The sequence below is a fragment of the Acyrthosiphon pisum genome, chromosome A1 (assembly GCF_005508785.2).
Source record: "Acyrthosiphon pisum isolate AL4f chromosome A1, pea_aphid_22Mar2018_4r6ur, whole genome shotgun sequence".
Lineage (NCBI taxonomy): Eukaryota > Metazoa > Arthropoda > Insecta > Hemiptera > Aphididae > Acyrthosiphon > Acyrthosiphon pisum.
The window spans coordinates 105,011,941-105,036,884 of NC_042494.1; the positions used below are offsets into that span (position 1 = coordinate 105,011,941).

General features: G+C 28.9%; 1 protein-coding gene across 1 annotated transcript in view; it reads left to right on the forward strand.

Annotated features, from left to right (window-relative positions):
• LOC100167428 (acetylcholine receptor subunit beta-like 1) overlaps window positions 1-24,944 on the forward strand; it is a 92,527-nt gene that overhangs the window by 59,212 nt on the left and 8,371 nt on the right. The window contains exons 4-7 of the mRNA XM_029487953.1: window positions 6,470-6,579; window positions 6,877-6,967; window positions 18,735-18,905; window positions 22,071-22,422. Coding sequence (XP_029343813.1) covers window positions 6,470-6,579; window positions 6,877-6,967; window positions 18,735-18,905; window positions 22,071-22,422 — 724 coding nt within the window. The remainder of the gene's footprint in view (window positions 1-6,469; window positions 6,580-6,876; window positions 6,968-18,734; window positions 18,906-22,070; window positions 22,423-24,944) is intronic.

A 24,944-nucleotide genomic window follows, 5' to 3' on the forward strand; every position in this document is an offset into this window, starting at 1 on the left:
GAGCATGTTTTAAATTGGTTTTAATTTATGAGTAATATAAAAGTTTCAACTATAGATATAGGTACAAAATAAAACAATTCTAGTTAATTTTATATTTATTACTAATTAGTTTTTGTACAAAGTGTTCACTACCACAGTACCACAGTACTGATTTTCTAAACGATTCTCCTTTTAATAACGGAAATAAAAATACTGTCAAATAATATAATTTAATTACCTATGATGATTATATATTTTAAATTTTTATAAATTATTCATAATTCAAAAGCAGAAATATGTAAAATATTAGATGTAACCCGCTGAAGGTATAATATAGTTAGAAGTAACTAAAATTTGTTTGATACTGTGTAAACAAAACAAAAAAAAAAATAGCATTTATTTTAATAAGTAAAATACTGTGCACCTATAGTATCATAAAAGTTAAATACAATTTTAGAGTCTAAGGTGTGCTATTTTAAAAATCATACCTGTTATAATTGTACACTAAAGTCTACAGTTTACAATATACCTAATTTTAGACTATATAGGTAGGTACTTACATATAATTGCATATACTGTACTTAAGTTTACTAACGTAAGCATAAACTCGCCTCAAGAGCTTTCTGACCAACATTATGTCATGATTTTCTACTTAATAATATAAAATAGGTACGCTTAAAATAATAATCTGTATTTAAAAATAAAATACAAATATATCCTAATGTTTTTTTAATTTCTATAAAAATAAAATAAATATTTTAACAATAATAATTAAAAATCATTTTAATTTCATCTTATTATACTATGCAAATAATCAATCTAATTGAGTTTATAAAATATGTACAAATATCAATAAATATATTTTTCAATTTTTTCCTCTTAAACTTCATATTCAAAACAGGTAATAATTATAATTATTTTACTAACGGAATCTATACCTTGCAAATAAACTATAATTACATTTATTCATACGATATTGCATATAAATAAGGTATTTTAATAAATAATAACAAAAATTGTTTTCTTCTATACATGGTAAGGTAATAGTTCCTATTTTAGTGGCTCATATTTTAATTTTAGCGGAAATAAGACAATAAATAACATTCAAGTTCTTACCTTTCAATAGTCTCCTTGTCAAGACTTCAAAAGAGATAGAACGCGGGTTGATGTTTTTAGTTATGACTACTATGATTGATGATAAACGGAATACCGTTTTGTATTGTCACTACAACCATCATAAATATTTAGATTTTAGACAATAGAATGAACATTTGTCATTAGCGTAAGCCAATAGAATTAACTTAAAAAGTAAAGGAAGCACTCTGATTGGCTGCTATTGTCATAGCAAGACCATAGAATGTCACACCCATTGTATGTTTATTTTGTTATAATTTAAGGAATTAAAACCATAATATTATTAGAAACCAAATAATTTCATCAGAAGCTTTTACCTCGCATTCCAAGACGTTTCAAATCAATTTCTAAAACAAAAGTTGCGTAATCCATTAATTTAATTAGGATGTTTTAGTTATAATCCTCGTTCCTTTAAATACAAATAACCAAAGTTGTGGAAATTGCCTATAGTGTAATTTTAATTCTGACGTAATTGGAACTAAAATAATGGGTACCTATATTTATTTAAAATAATTCATTATATTAAATAAAACTGTGAGCCTAGAACTTGTTTTTGTAATAATTTTTCTAAATTACATTATGTAAACTAATACAAGCCTCAATATATGAAAATTGATAAATAAATTCTATATTTTGAAGTGTTTTGTTAATTGTCAGTGTATGATATGATTTATGCATTATAGGCCCTTAAACTGTAAACTTTCAAACTAAGAAGAAAAGTGTTCAAATTGTCTTTATTCCTGATACATATATGGTCAATCACGTGATAAAAAATATATTTAAGGCCTTTGGGCATCACCTAATATTACTAATATTATATACTAAACGTACATGAAACGGTGATGTTAGTATGTCATATATGATGTATCAATCGTGTCTCAATTAACCTCGATATTCAACTCAACTAATTAAAGAAAATATAGATTTTGTGTTCGTACCGTAATATGACCGTGCCTGAACACTATATTATAAACATTGCTTAAGCCTTATTAAGCTTAAACATTATTTGTTCAAAAACAAATATATTAACGTTCGAAAGAAAAATATTTAACACATGAGATGAATGATGAATGATAAATATATTCCAAAAATGATTTTAAGTAAAATTTAAGTTTTATTGAAAAAAAAACTTAATTTCTTTTGATTTTTACTATGATTTATTGAAAAAAAAAATTATAAATTTAAAAAAAAAAATGACTAGTTTAACGCTAATTCTGTATTAATTTTCAAAAATAAGCATTTATCATTAGGAAATAATTAATATATAGTTATATGTATATTACAACTAGAAAAATATTTTTTGTACATAATGAACAAATCGGGGATCACAACAAATTTGAAATCCCATTTTACGTAGTTAACTCTCGTGAGAATACAAGGTTATACAGTATGCACCACTGAACACCCAAACAACAATGACGTGAAATTGAGTAACTCCCAGAAGATTTCTTACAAGCAACAAACGTTCAAATAAATTACAGACTAAGGGACAGAACCATTTTAGCTTTATACTGTCTGATAAGGTAAAAATTAATAGCGCATCATGCATAACACTTTTCCGACTCTTCAATCGATTTTTTTCAGCACTGGTTAAAACTACAATCAATAAATCACACATTGGGATAATAGACTTATATGAATGGATGGGTACTCTTGAAATTTATCAATGTCAAAAATATGAATAAATGCCGATTAAATCAGTTTAATTTTATCGGTGTGATTTAAATCATACTATTTAGTATTTTGTGATTGGGTGGACTAATCGATTTTGTACCTAATGAAATCAAAATATTCAAAAAATATATATTTACGGTTTTTACATTTTTTCTTAAGATGCTTTTTACACAAGGTCTTTATAATATCTTAAATTTATTCAATCCCAACAAAAGTATTTTTAGGTGATTGATTCAATCTTAAAATTGAAGATTCAAAGTTTTATACATAGTATAATAAATAATAAGAGTCAATATTTATTATTATATAAGTCATATAGGTACAAAGTTTTATACACAATATACACAATCATTTAAGTATAATTACAATGTACCTACCTATTAAAATAATTATAATATGACAATAGTAATATATATAGTTTTAAATATATATTATGCATGATGTATAGTCACATAAAAATATTAATATTTTAACGGTTTGACCAAGTAGTAAACAAATAATAATAATATAAATTATTTAATTACAAAAATATAAAGCTATTAAAAATGTTAATTTATTATATTATTTAAGATTTTTTGAAAACTAAAAATTGAAAATCCATAATGAGATAGAGGCGTACAGCAAATAAGTTTCCTCGAAAACGTTACTACCAACTATATGTCTATATCACACTTGTATATCAAACTCTCTAGGGTACTGAATATTTATTTGCTAGTAGAACTAACTTTTGACCCGATCAAATAAGTTTCAAACCTATAATTTTCTAAATCTGTTTTTCAGAGAATTTAAAATCAAATTTGAATTTTGAGAGTTGAAAACTAAAATGATTACGAATGATACGTTGCTCTATCAGTTTCGCAATTCATAACGGCATTCGAAATTTCTATAGCTGCAGTATAAACATTAAACAATTATTGTTGACATTGAATCAAACACTTTGAAGCGTAAACTATTAATTATATTTTCTGTTGTCAATACTTTCATACAAAAAAAATGGGAGTTTACCAATTGCGCTTAAAATTACCTTTTCATATACCATTTGCGCTCTAAACATTTTAGGGTCAATATGCCAATTGCGCTCAAAACATTTTATAATACCTAAGGAAAAGTTATAAGTTAGTTATACATTTTTTATGCGAGTATTAATACATAATATAATATAAATAAATAAACATTTTTTTCTTCACATTTAACAAGTTACTTTTTGATCGTCAATTATATAAAATGTATAATAATAATAACTTGTTTTCATTTATCACTCAAATGCATATTTCGTGATCAAATGTCCGTAATAATAATAACGTTTCATAAAATTCTCGATACCGTTATAAAATGTATTATAACCAGTCACTCTAACCAGTAATCAATTGATCAATAAATACAGGGCCGGCGCGAGGGTAAGGCGACTCAGGCGGTCGCCTAGGGCGCCATTTTCAGGGGGCGCCGAAATTGCTTTTACAATTTTGCACATTTTTGTCAGTAATATATATTTTTTTTTTTAATATAAAATACCTATAACTTTGTACCTACTGAAATATTGATAGTTATTACTTATTATTATGGTTATTCCGTTTAGCGTTTAGCCATATATTAAAATAATATGAGTATATTTAAACTATGGTTTAGCGTAGTCGCGTAGAATGTTTATCGTATATGTTGTTCTATCAGAACAATATATTGTATCAGATGCTGCATCTTGTTCTATAAATTCAATTACAGTTTTCGGCGTACTCCAAAGAATTTATGTTTTGTTTTCATAATCGGTAAATCGATGGAAAATTTTAACTGACAATATAACAGGGTTGACTGTGAAACCTCTAAGTGACACAAGATGGGAAAGTAGAATCAACAGTGTAAAAGTTGTTCGTTTTCAAACTGAGCAAATTTACAACGCGCTTATTAAACTATCTGAAGTTGAAAACATAGATGCTGGAACGCGCCATGAAGCTGTTTCGCTTGCTGATCAACTTACAGATTTTAAGTTCCTAATATCATTAGTTGTTTGGTACGATATTCTTTTTCAAGTAAATCTAGTCAGTAAAAGTATGCAAGCAAAAGCAATGGACTTAATAAATGGTTCTAATATGTTAAAAAGAGCTTTAGAGTTTATGAAGAACTATAGAGATCAATTTGATCAGATTTTAATCAAAGCAAAAACAATAGCAGATGAATTAGGGGTGGATACTGAAATAAAAGTAGTTCGGAAGCGTATAAAAAAAAAACACTTTGATTATGAGTGTTCAGATGATGCTGATCATAGAACTGCAGTAGAAAAATTTAAACATGAATTTTTTTACACATTAATGGACGTTGTTACTACATCATTGACAGATCGTTTTGAACTTTTAAAGATCCATGTTGATTTATGGAATTTTTTGTACGATTTAAAAAATGCACCCGTAAATGAAAGTGAATTATTAAAACATTGTATGGATCTACACAATCACCTCAAAGATGGATCTGACTCTGATATTGATGGTGTCGAATTATGCACAGAAATTCTGAACATTAAGCAATTATTAATTTCTTGTTTGGACATAAGTTCACCTCTTAATATTCTTCAATACATTTTTGACTATGAACTCCAAGACATATTTCCAAATCTTTGGATTTCATTAAGATTATTATTGACGTTACCAGTGACAGTAGCTAGTGGTGAGTGGAGTTTCTCCAAATTGAAACTCATAAAAACATACTTACGTTAGTGAACGCTAATGAACGTTTGGTCTCATTATCGGTGTTATCCATAGAAAACGAAATAGCTGCGGAAATCGATTTTTCTACAATTATACAAAGTTTTGCGGAGAGAAAATCAAGAAAAGTGTTGATCGATAAGAAATTTAAATAACTAATTTATTTATGTCATGTTTCATTGTGCATCTCTATTATTATTAATTTACAACCATTTCTGTATTATTTATTTTTGTATTATTAGTATTTGTATTTATATCAATTATATGTGCCTATTAATTATTATACCTATTACATTATATTTTGTCATAATAATATGTTAAAAGTTAAGCATAATAATATATCAATTTTCCGTATTTCTGTCCATGAACAACATTTTTTTCTGACTATTATGATATTATGTATGTCGTATGAAAAAGGCGCCATTTGGCATTTTTGCCTGGGGCGTCATTTAGCTTTGCGCCGGGCCTGAATAAATACGTTTTTAATTTTCAAGTATTTTAGTGTGTTTATGTTGATGTTAATGGAATTAGATCAAAAAACAACATTTCTAAATCCGAAGATAACGCCAGGCGGCAAATTTGAATACGAGCGCAATTGGTATATTGACCCTAAAATACAAATTTTGTTTTGGCGCAATTGGTCCGCATACCCAAAAAAATTATACAAAATTGTATGACCAACGTCTTCCTTGTTTATCTCAGAATCTTAAATAAAGATTAATTGTTAATACAATTTTCACATGCACCTATTACATAATATTTATAATAATTATATGATTGTTTGTACCTACTTTTAATTTAAAAAAATCAATATCCATATTTCATAGTTTAAATGCATAATATAATATTATGATTAAATAACTATTAGAATATTTTATGTTCATGAAATATTCTTGTTCATTAAATTATATATTTCAATTTGCTTGATATGGTGGTTAACTATTACTTTAGGCTTTATTTAATAGTTGTCTATGTTTCTTTTGTTATAGGTATGGAGGGACTATCAATTACAATGGGACGAAGCAGACTACGGTGGTATACAGGTGCTCAGGTTACCACCGGATAAAGTGTGGAAGCCGGATATAGTGTTGTTCAACAAGTGAGTAAAAGTTATTTCGACGTACGCGGTACGCAGCGGGTATGAACGGATTACAATGGCAATTAAACGGATTAATTTGTATCTAAAGTTTCAAAACAAATGGCGTGTACTAGCCCAAAAGAACCGACAAGTTTTGTGTTTAGACTACTAGTAACTCCAAAATAAAACCAATTATGGTTATAATCTAGGAAACTAGAAAAATAAACGAATAAACAACAATAATTTCTCAAATTTCCCAAACGGGATGAGAAGATATATTTTCAAAGATTATAACTGCACTGTAATATTTGTTCATAGTGCTGATGGAAATTATGAAGTTCGTTACAAATCGAACGTGCTCATTCGACCAAATGGAGAACTTCTATGGATACCACCGGCAATTTACCAGGTATGTGTAGGTAATAGGTATTGATAATATTTCACTGAACACAAACACTCAAAGCTCAGCTTTTCAAGGCAATAAGATATTAAATCAAATGAATACCATGTAAATATTAATTGTTCAGTTTACGCACTTATAAATCCGTATTTTTGTGGTAATCTGCATTAAACAATTGAATTACACATTTAAAATAATTTTTATTTAGTTTTTGTATAATAGCTATAATATAGAAAACATTTGTAAGATATAAGAGGTTTTATAATATAGAAGAAAATAGTAATACCTAATTATCAATACAATAATTTAAATGTAATTATATAAAAGGGGAGAAATGGAATTTTACTGGTAGAAAGTAAAAGATAATCGAAAGTAAAAATTTGTTTTACTACCCACTTAATTTTGTGAAAATCTTATTGATTGTGAGTACGGAGAACATTAATTAATATGCATTTTAATATTAGAATATTGGATACTAAAGTAGAAAGTTATATAATAGGTACGTGTGGATGAAATATTGGTTGAAACCAAATAGGTATACGTATCCAATGCGGGTGTCAATATCACATATCAAGACCAACCCCAAACATTTAATATTTTGTCTACATTTGTAAGAACAAAATCCTGGCTAGATGTGTTGCATTATACTTATAATAGTATACAAATAAATATAATATTAAAACTATTATTTACGATAACTTTCTTATACATTAGAAAATCATAGATAAATATTAGGTTAGAATAGTTAAATATTTTTTGTTAACTATGTTATCTATTATTTTTAAGTTTATAATAATATTATTGGACATTTTTTTTAATAGGACCAATAATAATACAAATTTTAAACAAACCTAGGATGAAATGATTAAAATACAGAATACTCCCTTTTATTTACTCCCAAATTATAATTAAAAACGTACATAATGTAAATTATACTTTAAATTAATTTTGAAATGTATGAAATGCTCTCTTATTCATTAATGAACACTTCCCAACCCTTTAATGAACACTTAATGTCATGAGTATTACGTAAATGTGTTAGAACAAAACACATAAACAAACATAAAAGGTTTATAATGGCTGTTTATTAATACATATACTCGGCTAACACAAATGATTTCAATACGCTTCCGTTTTATGTTATTTGATATTTTTTATTATTATTGCATCAAATGAGTTTTTTAATAATTCTAAAATGTATAGGCATTAGGCAGTATTAGGCACGTACATTTTATATACATAGTATTTTGTAAAAATATATTTTTATAATTTATAACAAATCTTAACACAACGTATTTTTGAATCTATAAATTTAATACATTTTAATATTATAAGAAGTATAATAAATTATATTACTTTAGGAACTTACATTATTTTGTTAGAAAGTCTTTAAGTAGTAAAATCAATATGTATAAAAACCTAAATTACCTAGTTAATTTCTAGTTTCAAAACCAATTAATGTGTTTAAAAATGTCCTGCAGACATAGGTATTAAATATTTAAATATATTAATAGTTTTAAGACACTGGTACAATAAGTACATTATGAGTACTTAATAACAAATAAATAATCATAATAATTTATATAGAACAACATTACTAGGTTAATAATTAGTAAGCATTAATTAGACAGAGATTTAATTTCTAGTAGGTATATGTTGATAATATAAAGTTATTTTATTTTATTATAAATAAGAAAATCCCACTTACAAATAACCATAATAATATAATATATATGATTCGTATTATCAATCTTAAAATTTAAATATTATAATAATTCACTCTTTATTCAATTATATTGGTTTAACGTCTGATTGCTAGCGTATATTAATTAAGTGTAAAATTCAACTGAATAGTTGAAAAGGTAATTAAATCCTTAAATCGTCTAAGTCACACAAATAGCAATATGCAAGCGCTTTGACAGCGTAATGAAATTTTAAATAGGATTTGATAAAACAAAACTTCTGGATTTTGTAGATATGACATGAGTCAAAGGAAAAACCATACCAAACTAAAATGAATATAGTCCGATTTCATGATATTTAATAACGAGATGTTAAAATAAACATGGAAAACTTTTTCAATAAAATGACATAATTTAATACCATACTCATAAAATTAGTATTTTTCGTTATTAATTAATTAATATGGTTATTCATTTTGAATAGATATTATTCCTTTACTGTATAAATATTATAATTCAATATTTTACCAAAATCCAAGCTCAGATTAAGGGGGGGGGGGGGTCCAGGGATCCATGGCCCTTGGGCCCGATAGTTAGAATTAATTTAGGGGCCTCAGATTTGTCCATTACTTTTTTCGTTATATGCTATAACGCTGCAAAAATCACCTAAAAAAATCGATGATTATGTAGCGAGGGAAAAAGCTTGTAAATTATAATTTATAAATAAAATGATTCATAATTTATTGCTATGTTCCTAATATCTATATATTTATTATAACAGGTGCCTAATATTAAATAATATTAATATATACATTATTTTTTTTCGTACAGGGGCCTCGTTTAAAACTTTGGCCCCTGGGCCTCAAAATGTCTTAATCTGGGCTTGATTTTATCTTAAGTTTTCAAATTAATAATAATATATAATATATTTATTAAATTTAAATGAAAAGTGTATACTAGAAGTTATCTATACATAGTGTATATAATAATATGTTAAACTGTCGTGTTTGTTACTAATTATGTAGTATACTATATTAATTCATTTTTGATAAACATAAATATTATAGAAAATATAATACTTACTTTCTATAAATTAATCTATTATACACATATGTAACATCCTAAGTTTACGACTAAAACTATTTCCAACACATGCGACATGCTTGAAAGTTCAATTAATCAAACCATCTGATACCACAAGGGAACAGCTATTACATTCGATACGGAGTACCTACCGAATAGGAAACGTTCTGTGCGCATGAATCAAATGAGATATTTCCTCCGGATATGATTATCGACAGTCGACACCTCCGTCTCTCATATTATTATACGCCAGCTAAGATAGGAGAATACCGGAAGTGGAATCAGATTTCTCCTTTACCACCCCTTAAAACCTTCAACAGGAAATCGAATTTTAACCTACTTATTAGCATCTTTCGATCGAGATTACCATCCGAATGAATATCATCCCTTCAAATTGAATAAGTTCCAATTTATTGAATCTATAGAGTGCCTACTGCCTATATACATAATACCGCAATCGATGTTTATCGAAGATAAATTGATATTTGTATCATTACTGTTTTCAAATATTATTTTATCTTACATAATGTTAATTGTATACAATTTTTATTTAAATTAATATTATCGTTCGTCGGCATCTGAACCATAATAGCTTAATCATTGTAGGTATTCAATATTCATGTATATTTTTAATGTCACAAATAAAAACAATTCATATGACTAAATTACAAATCAACTTTTTACTTATACTTTTAAATACTTACACAAGTTGACAATAGTTATCAAATTATTGATAATATTATTATTTTAGTTTTAAGTACCTATATAACTAGTAAGGATTGAAAATAAACATAGGTATATTACATACCTATTTTTTTGTTTTGCAATCATGTCCATACTTCATTGCATAAATTATTCTACTGTAAATATGCAGAAAGGCAATATTGGGTTAAAAAATATTATGACAAAATATTAAGATATAATATTGTAAAATAAAATATTTCTTTAAATCTTCATAAATTATGTGAATAGGTACGTAATAACAAACAAATAAAAATCAATAAAATCATAAGTAATGTAAAATTGACTACTTTGGGATGATTTAGTTATTCTCCCCCTCACCCCAAAAAAAATAAATATTTATATTTATATTTATACATTATTTATCTACCAGCTACCTATCCTATAATAATGCAAGACACATCTGATCAGTTATTACCTATTAATCACTGTCAAAAGTTGGTGATAATACTGATGTTCATAGTAATTTAACTTGGAGTGATGAAATAAGCTGAACAAGCTTAGGTTTCCTTAGAAGTTATTATAAAATACAAAAATAATAATAAAGCTGAATGTAAATGATAAAAATTAACATTAAAAAACGTAAATGGTTGAACCTACTATTGTGGAGATAAATTGAGGTACATCACATTTAAGTTAACCAATAATTTAATAAAAATTTTAGCAATGTAATTAACGTTCAAGTTTTAATTTTGTTACAAAATTGTTTAAATCAACAACCACCATATTATTATCCAGCGTATTTTCCCACGTGACGAATTGTATATTTGTATCTATATAAAACACGTTATGTGACATTTAATAATTGTATACATATTTTATCCGTACTCTGGAGAATAATTTTCAAACCGAATGAATCCGAGTATAATTCCACGTTGTGTGCTATTATAATGCAATAAAGAATATTGTGCTAAATCTTATAATGAACGTCCAGTACCCATTTCTAGATTAGTTACATCGTCCAAAATATTACCTTAAAAGCTATTAAGATAAGTGTTTTAAATGCAGTTGATGACCTGAATGTGTATAAAATTAATTCTGTATAATGCCGATTTTTTTCAAGCTAAGGATAAACATTGAACCTCCGGAGAAATTATTGAATGTATTAAACGAAAAGTGTCACATAACAAACTATAATTCAGAAGAATTTTTTTTTACTTTTATAGCGATCCTATAAGACTTACAAACCTACAATGAAGCCCATATAAAAGATTTTTAAATGGCAGTGTCATTCTTGGTAGAACTACACAGATTCAGATTTCAGACGCTGTTTCTAATGCTAGGTTATTGGAATTAACAACAAAATCTATGTATAACAGTACCAATGTGTTGAACGTGATGTTCAACTCTACTCGACATGGTCTTGTGTGAACTTAGACCTTAGACCTTATCATTATTAATAACACGCGAGATATCATCGCTCTATTCGTTAATTGATTTCTGTCCAAGGTAAACCTAAATTTTGAAACGACGACTAGGGATAGGTATTCTGCCATCAAATACTATTCAGCTTGTCGCCATCATTTATCTTAATTAAAAAATATATACAACTTAGAAGTTAGAAATCCCCCTAACCACATTAACAACTAAGCTCACAATAACCCTCCATCATAAAATATGGTACTCACCTTTTCTGTTTTAGTCCTGAAATGGAACTCTCAACCACCTGACTTTCCATGATATTATAAGTCATTTTTTAGTTATTTAAGTACAGATCATTTTCCAGATATCTAAAAATCAATACCCGGTTAGGTTAAAGTCAACACTTTCTTTCCGGATCATTAATCCTTTCGTTCTGTTTTTCGTGGCAATAAGGATGTCCTCCACCATAATATGGTGAAAGTAATGTCTGCTCGAGTCAGGGTCAGCGGTGGTTCTCCGGAGCAACTGATGATCGAAAAGGTCATGAGGAACGCATGAGTACCAAACTTCACCTTACCTATAATATGACTACACTATTCACATATGTTATTATTTATTCGTCGTTTTAAAAACAGCAAAAAAGGTGGCTACGGAGGTGTCAATCGGCCGTGTCATAAATCGTAAAAACGTCCGCTGACAAACGAGAAACAATAACGTGGCAGCCGTAGTAAAAGAAATTATGGTCAGGGCTGCATAGTGGTGTCGGTGATGTGGGGAAATTAATGTGGTGCCAGTGATTGGTGGGCTGGGGGATAGCGGTCAGAAACACGTCGTAATCAAAAGGGCGGCGGAAGAGTGTCATTAATAATACGCGCACGCAGCTGTCGGAAAGCGTCGGCAATTTTTCGGTGAATTTCTCCGAAACGTCTGTGGGTTTTCACAATTTAATAATAACTATACGAAACAGCAGCCACCGTTGGCGGAGTTAAACGGCTGCCGAGATAAATGCCGCCCGGAGACAAATGCTCGCGTGGGGCCGCTGACACTGTATATCGTGGGCCGGCAGGCAGGTGGCCGGATGGACGGGAGCGGCGCGCGCACGCATCGTCCCACGCCTTTCACCCATCGCGGTATACGCTCCACAGTCCGAGCGCGCGCCGCCTCACCGTGGATACTACTATATACCAGAGGTGGTATTATATATAAAAACGATTTTCCAGCCTTTCAACTGCCGTCCATCCGTCCCATCGCTGTCTGTTTGACCTTTGATCAATAACACACTATACCTACTTCTCTTACACGTCATATACACACACACACACACACACACAATGTACATTTTATACTTACACTAACACACTTGTTCACACGCCACCGGTACGTATTCGGTCAGTTGCAGGTGCGGTCACAATAAAAATGAACGAAAAAGACTAGAGGTAGAGAATGAGAAGCAAATAATGGCCGATTTCCACCACATACCTACACAATTATTTAAGATGCGTTTTGAATCACAATTCACAAGTATCGTCTTTATATGAAAATAAAACTAATACCAAGAAACACACACACACACACACTAAAAAAATATATGAAAATTGTATAGTTGTAGTTACTTCACAATAATAATAGGTACAATATTGTTAGTTATTTCATTCCGCACCTTTGTCCGATAGACGATAGTATATATTGTTCATACATGGTTTTACACTTTCTCACTTGTTTATGTATTTATACAAATGCAAACCATCTGCACAAAAAAACCACTACAAAATAGTAGGTATACAAAAAATGAAAAGAACCGTGTCTATTATAAGTTATAATAAACATGAGTTAGTGGGAAAAAATTACTATAGGTGAGGGTATAATAATTAAAATTAATGAACAGTACACAATAAATATATCTTTTGCACAACGCACTCACCTTCCTCGTCGCCATTGCCCGTAAGTCATAACTTATACGTTTGATTAGGTAATGAAAAAGAGTATTCAAAATTACAACTATGTTATCCAAAATTATAATAATTGTACACGTTATTCGTGCAGATATTATTTTATAAATACAAATAGTAAATACGTATTACTCAGATATTTAGATCAATTTGTATTGCTATAGATTATTTAATTGATAGTTGATGACAGACGTGAATCTAGGAATTATAAATAAGGGGCGCCCTATCAAGAATACTGAATGCAAACGCCTTAATATGTATATTTAAATCTCCATTACACAAAAAAAATATCTATATAACATTCAACTTAATTTTTTTTTTTACTTCCTACCTATAACCTACTATAAATTTAAAATCTGTCTTTATTAAAATTAATTTATAATACACACATTATTAATTACTAATTGTTTACTTGAATTTGTACTGCTATATTTTCAATGTAAAACAAAATATTTTTACATAGTAGGTATATTGTATCTAATTGTAATTTTCAATATCATAACTGTCATTATTATATAGAAAAAATATTGAACATAACTTACGAACATTTAACACATGCGTCTCACATAACTTCGTAAAATGCAATTATTGACACAATATGATAATCATAATACAAAACTAACCATTTCTTAACAGGTATGTGTCTATCGTCGAATTGTATAGGTACACAGTAGATACACACGTGCTCCGCTCGTTAACATAATTGTAACAGTAATGCGATTGATCGGACAAAATTAAATTATATACACGATATCATAATGTTATACAAACATATATAATATCGTATCATGTCTTGTAATAATACCAATAAAAACCAAATTTATTATCATCTTCATAACGCTTATCGTCTCCGAAACTGGAAGATAAAAAAATCAATATTTTTGTTTCTCTAAATCGACATGCGTGTCTCTCCGAGACTTAATTTTGGTACCTGATGTAATCAGGCCTCCTCTGGTGACAGATCCATCACTTACTCAAGGCTATGTCACGGTCAACTCGAGCCCTCCACCGACAGAAAACGATAACCCACCGCTAATATTTTTGAAAATACAACCAACCTCAATGTGCTAAAGCACAATCTTATCCCAATTTTAAAACCAGAGCTGTTCACGTTCTCAACATAAAAATATTTCCTAAAAATTATAATACCGAACTGTAGCTTTCACAACATTTTTTTGAAGTAAGTATATCTTATGGAGTCCGATATGTTATTTTATACATTCGAACCTCGACATGTCCGTCCAATTAAAGTGGTAATTCGTCATCTGCATCACTCCACTCCCATCAAATATATTTAAACAGCATCATAGAATTGTGTTTCTCTGTTCTAAACGTCTCAAGTATCCTTAATAGTAGGTATCAATTAATTGCTACAGTCACTATTTTCTGTGAACTTTTCTAAAAACGAGTCTAACCTAAACATATTTAAACTGACAAAATTGCTTAACATTAAAGTCATCGGCGAAAAACCCAGAAAAGTTCGCCAACAGCCACTGCAATGTAAGCGGTGCCAATCGTACGACCACACTCAAATATATTATTGACACCCAATACTAGTACGCTGTGTTAAATGCTACCTAGATAACTTCACCGACGACTTAAGTCGCTTTAGTTACCAGCCCAATGCGCTCTATGTTCTGGCGCGCACCCCATCTCATAAAAAGTTACAACAATAACTTTATTTGCTCAAATAGTGCAAACCAAAAAAATAAAACATTTCCTAAGGTTCCGACAACCAAGGTTCTAAATGCTCATACCCAGCCCAAAATGAAAACTTACGTAGTAGTTGTGTCAAACGACAATTCACCGTCAAAAATCGTCTCTACTTTCAAACTTGAATTCAATCATCAGTCCACTTATTTCCTTTCTCTCCTCTGTTCTAGATACATTTATCGCTAAAGATACCATTTTTTCCTAATCTATTTATGTTCAATATTTCCTCACCTAATACCTATAATTATCTCCAATCAGCTCTATAATTCCCTAATTAGTTCAATCGTCATTTATAATATTTCATATTAATTACTACTCCGTATTCATTATATACCTAACTATAATTAATTTAGTATTAGTATTAGCATACTATTATACTAATATCAGACTGCTGTCACATTTTGAACATTTTTTTTTGAAAGTTCCTTAAGAACTAGTGGGACAATAAAAAAGGTTCAGTCAATAGAAAGAGGTATAAGAAATTTTTAGATGACTATAGTCTTTCTTTTTTTTTAGAGTTAAGGCTTCAACTGCTAAGGTTATTAGCCTGTGGTACTGTAGGAGATGGAACTATAGTTTTTTTCACGTGTGTGTTGGTTATGGCAGAATTTTCGATTTGGGCACCCGTAGGTATCTGCCATGCCCGGGTGGGGGATGGCGGCACTTGTTCTCCGGACACCGTGACTTGCCCGAAGAAAAATGCCGCCCAGTGGCCGAGAATCGAACCAGCGAAGGCAGCGCCGCAACCGACGCCTTAGACCGCTCGGCCACCTCGTCCCCTGACTATAGTCTATTTCAATAAAAATCAGAAAACCATTATAATTACCAATATATTATCGATTTATTCAAATTATTCGTTTATAGTAATTAAACCAATAATTTAATAACAATTATGACTTGATTAATTAAGTTCTAATTAAATTATGTGAAAAATAATGAAAGTTAATAGACAAAAACATTGTATTGTCAAAACCTGTAAAAGGTAGGTAACAAAAATAATCTGCATGTATACATTTAAACATTCATAAGATATTAAAATTAGATTAGTTTTTAATTAAAAAAATATGAACCTGATTTAGGATTCTTATAAGTTTGAGGTCTATAGTATCATAATTTCATAAGGATTTTAGAATAGGTGCCTCTATATATCATAAATTATAATATTTAGTTATTGTGTAACATAGGTACCTTACTGAGTTAGGCTTAAGGCGGGTTCACAACTGCCCATGACTTGTCGTGTCGTGCAAAATCCTTTTTTCTGATTGGTTCACCAAAATGTGATAATAAAATATGATCGTGTCGACCATCAACTTTTGATCGTGCTGGTCACAATGTTCACGCCTTGGTAGATTTGTTTACTATTATCTTATCTATCTAATACCTATGGTATCTATTATAATTTGATTAGATACCAAGTTGGTATCTTCCTGATTCGGAATTCACAATTCACACGACACGACACGACACGGCCATACCCGTAGTTGTGATTTTGTAAACCCGCCTTTACTCGATCATAAGTCATTTAAATCGCTTATATTTGAACAAAACATCGTTATACTATTATATAAATAAAATCAATTTTATTATAGCTATAAATATATATTATATAATATATAACACAGTATAATATTAGGTCACGAAAACATCAAATCAAAATATCATGTGAATAAATATTAATATTCATTATTTACCATGTAAAATATTGCTATAGAATTCGACTAAGCTGGAGAATAACAAGATATAATCGTGTTTTATATTTACTGGCTGTACTAATACTATATTATCGCGTTTAAAAATGTTTTCTATTCAACACTATACGATTTATTTCGATAGAATTAATAAATACATAAGTAAATGGAAGACATGTATGAATATTTTTTTACTTGAGAACCTAAGAAAAGAATATTTCAAACATAATATACAAATCGCATTTATTCGTTCACTAATACGCAGAGGCTTGCACCTGAATTAACTCATAACACCCTTAAAAACACTTGAAAATCAAACATCCGAAACCTATATACAGGGGCGTCATTTCCACTTTTTTTTTTTGGTGCCAAAATGTTTGCAGGCCATTCAAATTATTACCAGGCCACATAGAAAAATTTTTTTTTTGGTGGGGAGGTCAAGTGGGGACAAAAACTGTAGAATATTTGTATAATTTATTTAATAGGTCACTTATATTAGTATGAAAATACCACAATATTGTTACTATTTTTGACGAACTAAACTATGTATAGGTACTTTTAATGTATTTATTTTATATTGTGGATACAAGTGTACAGTGATAAATAAATGTATGGGTATAAATCACCTTTATAATAAAATACCTAACCTACACATTTTTTCTCCCTGCATATTCAAAATATATAATATAGCTAGCTTAATAAAACCAGAAATTTATTTTATTAGTATTCTTTATAGAATTTTTGTGTTATAATTTTATCAATTATAATATTGTGGGACCACAAAATCACATCAAACTTTCTTGGAAATTAAACGTTAGTACAATACATTTTTTTTAATACTGAAAAAATATAAAATATATACATATAATATAAAACACTTAGGTATATCGGCGCTTTTATTTATTGTTGGCAGGCCAAAGAAGGCATTTAAAAAAAAATTGGTGCAAATGTACACCCTGCACCCCCCCAAATGACGCCCCTGCCTATATAACCCAAATGGTTCTATTTTCAAAACCGAATGAAACATTCTGGTTACCCCGAAACTCGAATATTTTTTTATTTTACAACCTTCATAATATGATATAATATATTTTTGTGTATATGTTATGTGGTTGGTTTGATTGTGTAGTTAATTATTTGTTTAATAATAACAATATTTGAACATTTTGCTAAACAATTAAAAATCAACAATAAATATCTAATAAAAATAACTATAAAAAATCATGTTTTTTCTGAACTACTAAACACTCGTATTAACCAATCCGAATAATAATGGTTATTAACACCCAAACGTATGTTTAAATTTTTTATTCTGGTGTTTGAACGCCCGAATACATGCAGCACCAAAAACCCGAAACCCGAAGAAATCATTTGGGTGCAAAGCCAAGTTTGTTAACAAATATAATAAGAGTAAAATATTATATTAATACAAATATTGTATTGTATCTATATTAGAAACAAGTATTACCAATTTTTATTTTGCTCGCGTTGTTGAAACTATTATTATATTAATTATCTTAAATTAAATAATATCTAATGTTTTTTTTTTGATTCACAGAGCTCCTGCACCATAGACGTTACATATTTTCCTTTTGATCAGCAAACTTGCATAATGAAATTTGGCTCTTGGACATTTAATGGCGATCAAGTATCGTTAGCGTTATACAATGACAAACAGTTCGTCGACCTGTCTGACTACTGGAAATCCGGAACTTGGGATATTATAGAGGTATGGATAGATGTTGTAGTTATATTTATTAAAATTTAAAATTATTATGAATGCAAATCTAGAGAAAACATTTTTATCAAACTATATAGGTAAGGTGATTTATTTAACGTAAGACACTTATTATTTCGAATATAAACGTTAGTTAACATATTTGTTTATATATAATTTTTAATCAATATAAAATAAGTTTTTTTAAAAAAATAATATATTTTTGCTACTTTGTCTAACATCAACAGTTATAGTACCTATAAGAAAAAAATGTTCTATTTCATGTTTAAATAATTTTTAAATTTGAAATAATTTTTAATATAATATCAATAGATGGTAGGTACAGAAAAATTGAATAAACAATAATTAATCGAAATAAACGAAAAAACGACATTATATAGTTATTAGTTATAACTTAAAGGTAACTATTTAAAGTTTATAGATGTTCGGAGTGACATGGATGCATCTCGAAAAATGTTGGATCATTTCCGTGTTTATTAAAACTTTAAATATTTATAACTAATTAACTAACTACTTGTTTGAAATTCAGTTTGTATGCATCAATATACTCAGAAAAAATATTGCTTTAGAATATAAATTATAAAATGTATAATGTACCTATCTATGTTTTCATTCGAAAAAGTAAATACTTAAAAGGAATTATAATGGTAGGTACAATATATAAAAATATATTTTTTACCAATGATGTTGATATGAATTCGAATTATATAAAAAAATATTTTTTTAAATTTAATAATATTTTCAAAAACGTTAAAAAGAACTGCAAAAACTGCATGTGTTATCTCCATCTTAATAATAGACATCATAGGTAACTAATTTACGTTCAAAATGTTTAATGTTGTGTTGTTAGCTTTAATATTAAAGCGAATTTTATTGACCTTCATCAAACTCAGAGGTAAGACAATTATCTATATTTTCTCGTAGTCTTATCCGTTTTTACAATATTTTAGTTTTTTAAAGATTATTATGTTAGTCACCAATCTAAATTTTAAATACATTTTAAATGATTTTAACATTATTAATATATTTTTATCATTATTACCTAATTTATATGATCCAAAATCAAATAAATTTACCTATACATTTTAAAAAATATTAAAATTTTTACTTTGTATGTTTTCATAAGGGGGTAAGCCGTAATACCATGCATGTAATATATATGTATTATATATATTTATTACACTGGTACAATCTTAAATTATTTAAAATAAATAAATCAATAAGTATTTAATAAAAATAATAATTTGTACTTTATTCCTATATTATATTATATTATAGTGAATGGAATTATTATTAGTTATGGCACTATTAGAAATTAGTGTATGCATTTCAAAAACTTATGTTGTACTAACTACTAGTTACCTACTATGTAAAATAAACAATTTATTGTCTTATTCCTAAAATATCATTGCATTGTACTTTTAATATTACGAAAATATGGTATGATTAAATTTAATAAAAACTATTGTAAAAATGATGTTCATTTATGATGTGCCTAATATTGCTACGCTTTGCGAGTTGGATCTAAGAATTCTCTTGGTATTTCTATTTGATCTCCCTGGGATAATATAAACTCAATTTACAATAGAATGACATCAGTAAACCACTATATTGTATTTTATTGTGGATAGTAAAATGTGACTTCCTATGAACTTGTGATTTATGATAGAATAATCGAAAGTAGAAAATATCACAAATCCATACATACTAGGTAGGTACTAAAAACTGTTTTCATGAATTTCACAGACATTGTTCTCTTGTAAGAAGTTAAATATTTTATTTAGGTACGTAGAAGAAATTCTATCTAGGTTTAATATTTAATAAGACATTATATAAACATTAGGTACCCATCTAAATTTAATTTGTATTTTAACATAGGTACTTAAATCAAAATAAATCAACAATTGTGTTCATTATACCTGTATAAAAATATGATACATTTATATTTTAGTTATAATAAAATACATTTTTACAATGTTTTCAATACAATTAAATAAGTAGAAACTAAAAAACATTATTAATAAGTAATAAATAATAAGTAATTATAAATGTGTGGTAGAAACTGAAAAACAACTTAAATAGGATCGACATTAATTTAAAATGTTCATTTGTTATTATTATATTACGTTTTAATGTATAGATAAGGTAGGTAGGTATGCCGTGGTTTGATCGTAATCATGAACTACTTATAAATTATCACTTTATTTTAGTCAATGTTGAAATTAAAAATGATTATCAACAAGATTTTAATATTTATTATATTTGTTAACTAAGAATATGAAAGTAATATCAAGTAAATATAATATGTTTTACTATTCGTAATAATTCAAATAACTATTTTTTTTTTAAATAAATGGCACCATAAATAACCAAATACATAAAAGATTACTCCCTGGTGCATTAATTAAATTTTTTTTACTTCAGAAAAATAATGAAGAGAATTAAACTTCGGAATATTATTTAAATTAATAAAAAACCAACCTTCCGAGAATTATTTCACTTCGGATAATATTATATACTTTAACATTTCACATTCAGAGTTTTCGAATATTATTATATGTATATTTTATGCATTACATAAAATTTGTTACACGATCCCCGTTAAAAATAATTTTTGAAAAAATATCGATGACTACCTGAAAATTGTATATCAAGTTTCCGACGCAAAAACATTGAGCACATTCATATATATATATACTATAATATGTTATACTGAATTATTTTTTTAACAAACAGTAAACATTCATTATTTTTAAAAGCATAACAGTTTTAGGAAATATTTTTTTTATAAAAATATAATAAAATTAACTATTCGTTGAAATTCGATTTTTATGTATCAAGACTCACAGAAAAATATTCTGCTTAAGGATATAGAATTAAAAATGTATGTCGTTATTTGATAAAGTATAAAACTTATAATTGTATAACCATGAAATATATTTATTTATAATGATTAATGACTTAAATTATGTAAAAAAAGTATTCTCAAAAATATTTATATTATTCATGATGATGAGTGTTTAGTGTTAAAATAATGACCCTATTCATACATAGATAATGGTATATATTACAGGATGTATCCATGCATGTTACACGTTTGCAGAAATAAATTTTTAAACCAATTTTGTTTTAATTTTATCGTTTTGTTATTTGAAGGTACCTGCGTATCTGAACGTATACCAGGAGTCGCCTACCCAGACGGACATTACATTCTACATAGTGATTCGAAGGAAAACTCTGTTCTACACAGTGAATTTGATACTGCCCACGGTCCTCATATCTTTCCTGTGCGTGCTAGTGTTCTACTTGCCAGCCGAAGCCGGTGAAAAGGTCACGCTGGGCATCAGCATTTTACTGTCACTAGTCGTCTTCCTATTGCTCGTCTCCAAAATACTGCCACCCACTTCTTTAGTACTGCCGCTCATCGCCAAATATTTGCTATTCACGTTCATCATGAACACCGTCAGCATATTGGTCACTGTTATCATAATCAACTGGAATTTTCGAGGTCAGTGCTCCAATTTACGTGTACTTATGGTGTGACACTATAACAGTCATACACCAACAACAGTGCCACGTTAAGAGGGTGGGATAAGGCAATTTTATTATCATGGATGGAAATTATTTTGAAAAATCATTTTTGCTAATAGTATATTATTTAATAATTTAAAGTTTTAAAGCTTTTTAGGTAAATTAAAATCGATGGTATTAGAGCATCATCGATACAACGCCGTGTTGATGAAACAATGTAATAATATTATACATTTATACTAGTCAATATAGTCTCAATCAATCGAAAACCTCGATGGCTCGATGGCTCGAATTATTTGTTCGTATTTAAAAAAAAAATTGAGTCAAATTAATTTTTATTCCCTCAGAAATTTGAGTAATCAAGACTATAAATTGTATAGTGTATAATAATAATATTGTAAAATGTCTATAATAAAATGTAGGGTATTGACATTAAAACTTAACGTGGCACTGAATGCCACAGTACACTTACTTTTAATTAATATGTACCTATAGTCGACTTGGTACATATATTAATAGTATACAGTGATACTGTATAGTGGATGCCGTAGGAGAATTTATTAACATATGTCCGCTATTAAGGGGTGCCTATAAACTGAGGTTTCACTGTAATATAATATAGCTGAAATATTATATGTGTGTATTGTTGTTGTAGTATTCTTACAAACGCAGCCTATAGATATTATATAATATTATGTTGTATAGTAACAATTGTAACCCGGACCGTGTGCGCCGTACACGCCTAATTCGCACGAACGCCTTTTTTACGCTATCGCCGCTACCACCCGTCGCAACGGACTCGACGACGAAGACACGGCGGCGGTGCAGCGTAGGGACGAAAACCCATTAAACCAATATGAATGGAAACTGCGCACGTGTGTGTATATAATTTTAAAACAGTACGCCATGTACAGTAATATTATCTGAACAGTGCCAAAACTATACCCTTTTCCAAAAACAATAGCCATAAAGCCATAATATAACCGACCGTATGACACACAAAACGTTATAATTTGCCAGTATCATTATATATTATATATATAGATAAATAATAATAATAATAAAAAAGACCATATTACGCTTTGTGAGCCTTAACCGAGGACTCGGGACCGGCGATCAAAGGGCTTTGCCACAAAGTATACATATATATATATGTGTATTATACATAGCGTGTACGTCAGGCCAATAATTCCGGGCATTTGGGGATGCCGCCACCGCCGCTACAGCCGCCGCCGCCGCTTTTCCGCTACCGAAACGTGCGAGCTCACGTGAGTGTGTGTGTGTTTGAGTTTGAGTGGGCAGATGCTGTGTAGATGCGCTTACCAACGCCCTTACCGTAACCGCCGCCTTCTACCCCACACCGACATACCTAGCACTGCCCTCCGACCGAGGACTAGCGCCGTTCCGCGAACCAGACACGCTTGTTTTTCCATTTCTTCCCTTCGTCGTTTTTACAAAGATTCCAAGGATGTCACGGGATCGCCATGTCTCGTCGACGTATAATATTATATAAAATATTCTCGATTTCCCGCATGTACACAACATAAACGGCAGCAATAATAATAACAATAATATAAGAAGAGAAACGTACGTTCTCCGGCGGGTCAGCCCCCGTCACCCACCCATCATCCGTCAGTTTTAAATCGTGAATTATGGTTTTTTCCTTCACCGCCCTGCAACACCCATTCCACCAGGACCAACATCATCCGCACTACACGCGTGCTCGGCTGAAATGAAATTCATACCGCGAAGCAGCAATCAATAATTGGTCAACGGTTCGTGTAATACACGTCAAACATTCGATATTATTTGTATACAATATGATATATATATAAATACTTATACACACAGATATAATGGGGCGTTTTTGTGAAAAGTAATAGCTAGGCAATAATAACGAGAGGAATACAAAACGTGGGGTCTATACCTTATATTTAATATATTGGTATTTTTTTTTTTTAATAAATATCGTATTTTATTTGACAGCTTTTAAAGATTTATAACGGACATTTATAACAGTTGTTATTTTTGTGCTTATTGTGAATATTTCAAATAGGTACAATGTCGGTACATTTTTGTGAAAAATGAACATAACTTTCTTCTCTCGTAGAAGGTATTCGATAAATTTGAAATTTAAATTTACCGGTGCATATAATGACCAAGCCTCTAAATTATACAAACGATTTCATAAAAAACTACATCATTCAAACCCTCTTTTTCAAATCTATTCTCTATTGATCTACAATGTTACAACCCGTTGACTGAAAAGGAAATGGTCTAGAGACCTCCTATCCTAACCTAAAAAAAATTTGTAAATAAAGAAACATTTCAAAATCGTTAATGGTCTATAAAGTTGAACTCTGATCACTACTTAGTTAGCGTTTTTTTTTTTTTAGGCTAATAACTGCAAAATAATATCAATAGATATTTTCTTTCATCATGTAAGCCAATCATGTATGTCAAAAAAATCTTATATTTATCCAATTTACTTATTGTATT